At 36.1% G+C, this 8,234-nt stretch overlaps 1 protein-coding gene across 1 annotated transcript in view; it reads right to left on the reverse strand.

Annotated features, from left to right (window-relative positions):
- Window positions 1-8,234, reverse strand: part of BRIP1 (BRCA1 interacting DNA helicase 1) — a 210,707-nt gene that overhangs the window by 144,358 nt on the left and 58,115 nt on the right. Inside the window, 1 exon segment of the mRNA XM_040496925.1 lies at window positions 3,358-3,490. Within this exon segment, the coding sequence (XP_040352859.1) occupies window positions 3,358-3,490 (133 nt within the window).

Consider the following 8,234-nt stretch of genomic DNA (forward strand, 5'->3'; position numbering starts at 1 on the left):
TGTACCCCAATGTTCATAGCAGCACTCTCAACAATAGCCAAATTATGGAAAGAGCCTAAATGTCCATCAACTGATGAATGGATAAAGACATTGTGGTTTATATACACTATGGAATACTACGTGGCAATGAGAAAAAATGAAATATGGCCTTTTGTAGCAACGTGGATGGAACTGGAGAGTGTGATGCTAAGTGAAATAAGCCATACAGAGAAAGACAGATACCATATGGTTTCACTCTATGTGGATCCTGAGAAACTTAACAGGAACCCATGGGGGAGGGGAAGGAAAAAAAAAAAAACAAGAGGTCAGAGTGGGAGAGAGCCAAAGCATAAGAGACTGTTGAGAACTGAGAGCAAACTGAGGGTTGATGGGGGGTGGGAGGGAGGAGAGGGTGGGTGATGGGTATTGAGGAGGGCACCTTTTGGGATGAGCACTGGGTGTTGTATGGAAACGAATTTGACAATTAATTTCATATATAAATAAAAAAAAATAGTGATGATGTCTAAAAAAAAATAAAATAAAATAAAATAAAAATCATAATCCAATTAAAAAAAAATAAATAAAAGCAGGGCAAAAAGTATAATATCATCTAATTAAAATACACTTTTAATGCTCATATGCTCATATGCTAGTGGTTATCATGCTAGCCATAGTTCCTATCTGTTTGGTTCAAAGACCTCTTCAAATCCAAATGAGGAAAATTACAAAACTCTGATAAAAGAAATCAAAGATCTAAACAAACGAAGAGATACTTCCTATTCATAGATAGAAAGACTCAATATTGTTCAGCTGTCAGTTCTTCCTAGTTTGATCTGTAGATTCAATGCAATTTCAATCAAAATCCCAGAAAGTTACTTTGTGGATACTGACAAACTGACTCTAAAGTTTATTTGGAAAGAAAAAAAACAGAATAATCAACACAATACTGAACAAAATCAGAGAACTGACACTACCTGACTTCAAGACTTACTATAAATCTATAGCAATTGTGTGGTATTAGTGAAGGAACAGACATATCAATCAATGGAAAAGAATAGAGAGCCGAAAAAAGGACCCACAATAATACATTCAACTGATCTTTAACAAAGGAGCAAATATAATCCAATGGAGAAAGGATGGCCTTTTCAACAAATGGTGATAGAATAATTGGACACCTACATGCAAAGAAATGAATCTAGATACAGACCTTATATACTACACAAAAATTAACTCAAAGTGGATCACAGACCTAAATGTAAAATGCAAAACTATAAAATTTCTAGAAGAAAGGACAAGAAAATCTAGGTGGCTTTGGGTTTGGTGGGGAGTTTTTAGATACAATATCAAGAGCATGATCTGTCAAAGAAAAAATTGTTAAGTTGAACTTTATTAAAAGTAAAAAAGTTCTATAAAAGACACTGTTAATAGAATGAAAAGACAAGCCACAGACTGGAAGAATATATCTACAAACATATATTTGATGAAGGACTTGTATACCAAATATACAGAGAACACTTAAAACTCAACAACAGGAAGACAAAGAACCCAACTGAAAAGTAGGCAAAGATCTGAAGACACATCTCACCCCAAATAAGATATATAGATGGCACATAAGCATGTGAAAAGATGTTCCACATCAAATGTCATTAGGGAATTGTACACTAAAACAGTAATAAGATACTACTACATATCCATTAGAATGGGTAATATTCAAACCACTGACAATACCTAATATTGGCAAGGATATAGAATAACAAGAACCCTCATTCACTGATGATGGGAATATAAAATGGCACAGCCACTTTGGAAGACAGCAGTTTCTTACACAGCTAAAAATGGTCTTACCATATAATTCAGCAATTGTCCTAAGTATTTACTATTTACACAAGTGAGAAGAAAGCATGTCCATATAAAAATATGCACACAAGTATTTATAAGAGCTTTATTCAGAATTTCCCAAATTTGGTAGTCACCAATATATCCTACAGTAGGTGAATGGATAAACAAACAGTGTGTATACATGCAGTGAATATTGTTTAGCAATAAAAAGAAACAAGCATCAAGCCACAAAAAGACATGAAGGAACCTGAGTATGATTCCAACTAAATGACATTCTGGAAAAGGCAAATCTATGGAGTCGGTTGAAAAAAATCAGTGGTTGCTAGAGGTTCAGGAGGGCAAATGAGATGTGGTGAAAGGATGAATTAAGAAGTATAGCACAGAATATTCTTAAGGCAGTGAAAACATTCTGTATGATATTGTAAGAGTAGATACATGACTTCGTTTATATCAAAACTCAGAACTTCCCAGTACAGAGAGTGAACCCCAATGTAAACTATGGACTTCAGTTAACAATAATGTAACAATATTGGTTCAATTGTAACAAATGTACTATACAATTGCAAGCTGTTAATAATAGAAACTGTAGAGTGTATGAGTGTGTGTGTGTGTGTGTGTGTGTGTGTGTGTGTGTGTATGCGTGCCTGTGCGCATGCGCGTGCGTGTGGCTAGGGTTAGGGGAATTTGAAAATTCTGTCCTTTCTGCTCAATTGTTCTGTAAACCTAAAACAACCACTCCTAAAAGCAAAATCTACTGGGGCGCCTGGGTGGCTCAGTAGGTTGAACGTACGACTTTGGCTCAGGTCATGATCTCACGGTTCGTGAGTTCAAGCCCCACATCAGGCTCTGTGCTGATAGCTCAGGGCCTGGAGCCTACTTCGGATTCTGTGTCTCCCTCTCTCTCTGCTCCTCCCCTGCTCACACTCTGTCTCTCTCTCAAAAATAAATAAAGATTTTTTTAAAAAATTAAAAAACACTCTATTAATTTAAATAAGTAATTAAGAACAAAAATGATAAAAACATTCTTATCTGGGGGGGAACAACCTCTTTCAGAATAGAAGTTATGAAGCCTCTACTAGAAAAAAGTACAGAAGTGCATACTCATAAAATTTTGCATACAATTTCGTAAGATTCACAGACTCCCCCAGCCCACTCATGATCCCCCAGGTTTATAACCTCTAACTAAATTAAGGAGAACAAAAAATGAATTTACCTTTTTATTTTCTAAATTTTTAACTTGAAAACTGACAAAATAACTTTTATTACAACCTAAACATATTGACTTGTTTTAGACTGGAATAAAGCAATTCATTCCGTTAAGCCTTATTTCTTTCACACTAAATAAGGCTACTTTTTCATCCATAAATAATAATGATCAGTTATTAATTATAAATGAATTATAAATAATTTATCAGTTAAAAATTATCAAACTTAAATAAAATTAAAAAAAATTAAATTGCTACTTTTTTTAGTCTGTATTAATTTATTCACTATTAAACCATTCACTAAACAAATGTCACAGATAGAAAAAAGTCTTACCTGCAAAATGGGAAAAGTAGCAGTGGTGATACCCATTTTGTGTAAATTTAAGAGCATTTCCCTTCCACTCCATATTTTACAGGATGATTCATAATCCCTTTCCACAAGATGTTCAGAGTTTGCTTCTAACCAACTAAAATAAAACAATTCCATCAATCAGTATTATCCTTATGTGCACTATTTCAATAAAACAAAGAGAACTGTGATACATTGATCATATTCCTTGAAGCTCTTAAAACACAAATGCGGATTAAGACATCTTTAAAGATGCATGCATGTCTCATATTGCAAAATAAACATTTATATAGCTAAAAAGTAAGCTTTTATTCAGAAAAGAGAAACATGTAGGTGATTTCCCAATTGTGTTTTATGGATTCACACTGCTTTACTTGACTATCTCTCCAACTGACAGCCAGGTCGTAGCATATCCCAAATGCACATAAAGGAAATACAAAACAATCTAATAAAGAAATTAAGATGTTACATATTAACACCAAAAGGGAGTTACTAGAAAATATATTCATTTGTATGTAAATACACACATTTTTATATTCAGCCAGTGCTTAAATGTCTATATTATTATACAGTCACATACTGTACTGGGTACTGGAAATACAGCAGTAAATAAAATAGGCAAGATCCTCATTCTCATAGAAATTACATTCTACCAAAGGGAGAAATAAACTTAGAAACATATACATGAGGGGCGCCTGGGTGGCGCAGTCGGTTGAGCGTCCGACTTCAGCCAGGTCATGATCTTGTGGTCCGTGAGTTCGAGCCCCGCGTCAGGCTCTGGGCTGATGGCTCAGAGCCTGGAGCCTGTTTCCGATTCTGTGTCTCCCTCTCTCTCTGCCCCTCCCCCGTTCATGCTCTGTCTCTCTCTGTCCCCAAAATAAATAAAAAAACGTTGAAAAAAAAAATTTTTTTAGAAACATATACATGAAACAAGAAAATATCAGATAGTGAAAAGTGTGATACAATGAAAATACAGGATAAAGTAATGATAATAGGATAAACGTAGTGATATAGGATATAATGTAATCTAATTGCTATTTTAATTTGAATATCAAAGAAGTTCTCCATGAAGTAACATTTATTCTAACAACTGAATGCAAAAAGTACCCAATCATGAAAGGATCGGGGGGGGGGGGGGGGTAGTATTCCAAGCAGAAAGAACAGCTAGTGCAAAGATCCTGAAGTGGTTAACAAATTTTACTTATTTAAGGATCTGACAAAAAGCCAATATAAAGTTGCAACACAATGGGCAAAAAAGAATAACATGATCAATGTTAAGAGTGATAAGCAGTATTCAGGTCAAAGGTTAAGCCAGGGTTAGGAAATCTGGATTCTATTCAAAAGTACAATGGGAAGGTTTTAAATGAAGGGTTTTAAATAAGGGAGAGACAATCTAAGTGTTTAAAAAATGATTTCAGTTTCTAAGCCAGACTGGATTAGAGGAGAAAGGCAAAAATGAAAACAGAGACTGTTGGAGGCTGTTACAGAATTCTACTTGAGAGATGATTCTGAGATGATAGGAGACTGAAGGATTTGGGACATACTGTACAGGTGGCATTTATTAAACTTACTGATGAACCGGATGAAGTGAGGCAGTATCAAGGGCAACAGATTTCTGATTTGAGGAACTGCTTGGTAATGTTTGCTTAGGTAAGGAAGACAGGGAGCATTTGGGGGGAGTAGGTAAGGAAAAGGAAGGAATTTTGTAAAGTTGAAATGTGATATCCATATCCAAACAGACATATAAAGTACAGTTGGATATATGAAAATAGCATTCCAGAGACAGACTAGAACCTAGATTTATTAAAGACCGGGCTAGACACAGATTTAGGCGTCACTAGGACTGCTATGGTACTTGGTTATGTAATTTAGGCAAACTGCAGAGACAGAGAAGAAATGAGGTCCCAGGACCAAATCCTGAGGCACTTCAACATTTACATATCAAACAGAGTAAGAACTATCAAAAGAAACTGAGAAAGAATGGACTGTGAGGAAGACGAAAACCAGGTGTCATAGAGGCTATCTAGGAAACACACTCCTATGTTGTCTCCTCTTGCCTCACTACTTCACCTCTGACACATCTGTCACTAAATGTATGTGGCATTCTTCTTTCCTTACACCAAGCAATTCTCAAGACACTAGCTGGGTGTCCTATAATTCAATTCAATTCTGACACTAACTGGAGTTAGAATTGGCACAGACCCCAAAGGCTAAGCATTCAGCCTCACCAGACTGTCCTCCCCACCTCTTCATCTCAGATGCCAGCATAAAAGTCCAACTTGTCATTTGTACTTCTGACCAACCAGCTATAAATCAGAGGTTCCCATGACCCCTCCTCAGGTTTAATCATTTACTAGAACAACTCACAGAACTCCAGGAAACACTTATGTTTACCAGTTTATTATATAATAAAGGATACAGATAAATAACCAGAAGAAGAGATATATGGGGAGAAGTCTGGAAGGGTTTAAGCACAGGAGCTTCTGTCCCAATAAAGGCAGGGTGCTCTAAGCACATAAATGTGTGTACCAGTCTGGAAGCTCTCTGAATCCTGGCATCATCATGTAGGCATGATCGATTATTAACTTAATCTCTACGCTTCTCCCTTTCCAGAGGGAAGGTGGAGCGGAAAGTTCTAAGTTTCTAATCATAGTTTAGTCTTTCTAGTGACCAGCTCCATCCAAGAGCCCACCAAACATCACCTCATTGGAATAAAAAACAATCCTATCACCCAGGAAGTCTCAAGGGATTTAGGAGCTCTGTCAGGAACTGGGGTCAAAGACCAAATATTAGAACAAAAGATGCTCCTAACACAAAAGTGTTACCACTTAGGAAATTACAAGGGTTTTACAAACTCTGTGCCAGGAACTGGGGACAGAGAGCAACTCTGTTATATATATATATATATATATATATAAATAATATATATATATATATATATATATATATATATAGACAAAGGGTTAATTCGCAAAGAGCTTGTACAAATCAATAAGAACCATAACAAGAACAAAAAGAGGACACAGAGGTCAATAGACAGCTGACAGGAAAGGAAATATAAATGGCCTATTAAGGCGCGCCTGGGTGGCTCAGTTGGTTGTGTCTGACTTCGGCTCAGGTCATGGTCTCACAGTTTGTGGGTTCAAGCCCTGCATCAGGCTCTGTGCTGACAGCTTGGAACCTGAAGCCTGCTTCAGGTTCTGTGTTTCCCTCCCTCTGCCCCTCCTCTGCTCGTACTCTCTCCCAGAAATAAATAAACACTAAAAAACATTTTTTTAGTAAACAAATGGCCTTTTAAAATGCTTAATCTTGGGGCAGCTGGGTGGCTCAGTTAAGCATCTGACTCTTGATTTTAGCTCAGGTTATGACCTCATGGTTTGTGAGACTGAGCTCCAAGTCTGACTCTGCTAACTGCACAGAGCCTGCTTGGGATTCTCTGTCTCCTCTTTCTGCCCTTCCCCTGTTCAAATTTTCTCTCTCTCTCAAAATAAATAAATAAACATAAAACAATAAAATGCTTAATCTCAATCGTATTCAGAGAAATATAAGTAAAAACTACAGTGGGATACCAGTTTTCACCCATCTGACTAGAAAAAAACTTTCATGCTCTCATATATTGCTCATAGGAGTATAAATTAGTCTTCTACCCATTCCCCTATTGTGTAAGTTTTAGAAATATCTATCAAATTACATGTAGATCTATGCTCTGACCCAATAATCCCACTTCTAAGAATTTTCCTATATCTTCCCAAACATGTGACATATGTTCAAAGTTATTCATTATAGTAATGTAACAGCATAGGATTATAAACCTCAGTACCTATTAATTAGAGGCTAGTTAAAGATATTAGTGGACATCCATGTAATGGTATTTTAGGCAACTATTTTTTTAAAACTGAGAAAGCTTTCTAAGTCTTGATATGGGAAGATCTCCAAAATATATTGTTAAGCAAAAAAAAGGCAAGATATAGGAAGACAAAGGTATAAAGTACAGTGCCAAGAGTTAACAATACTATAATATATACTTAAATATTTGCTAAGAGGGTAGATCTTACATTAAGTGTTCATATCATAAAAAAATAAAAGAGGGCAAAGGAAACTTTCAGAGGCAATATGTTTATGGCAAAATTGTGGTGACAGTTTCATGGATGAATACTTATCTGAAAACTCATCAAGTGTATACATTAAATATTTACAGCTTTGTGTACCCCAATAAAAGGGCTTAAAAATAACATATTTTTATGCTTAAAATGGAGAAGACAAAAAATGGAAGTATAGTATGCTATCATTTGGATAAAAAGGAGAGAAAGGGGAAAGTATATTGCTTCATATATGCACTGAATTGCTCATAAATATGGACTGAACGACAGATAAACTTGTTCAGGAGGAGAGAAACTAAGCAGATAGAGAACAGGGTGGGAAGGAGTTTTTACAACATAAATTTGTATACCTTTTATGTTCAAACATGAGACTGTACAACATTCAAAAAAATTTTAAACACTTTTTTAAAGTTTATTTATTTTGAGAGGGAGAAAGCATGCATGCAAGCAGGCACCCCAACATTCAAAAATTTTTTGAAGTATACTGTGAGGGAAAAGAAAAGTGCTGCAGGGGGAGCCTGGGTGACTCAGTCAGCTAAGCATCCGACTCTTCATTTTGACTCAGGTCATGATCTCATGGTTTGTGGCACTGATCCCCAAGTAGGGTGCCATGCAGTCACAGAGTCTGCTTGGGACTGTCTCTCTCCTCTCTCTGCCCCCTCCCTGGCTCACATGTGTGCTCTCTCTCTCTCTCCAAATGAATAAATAAACTTATAGAAAGAAAGAAAGAAAGAAAGAAAGAAAGAAAGAAAGAAAGAAAGA

The sequence above is a fragment of the Herpailurus yagouaroundi genome, unplaced genomic scaffold (assembly GCF_014898765.1).
Source record: "Herpailurus yagouaroundi ecotype Mexico unplaced genomic scaffold, PumYag 189, whole genome shotgun sequence".
Taxonomy (NCBI): Eukaryota; Metazoa; Chordata; class Mammalia; order Carnivora; family Felidae; genus Herpailurus; species Herpailurus yagouaroundi.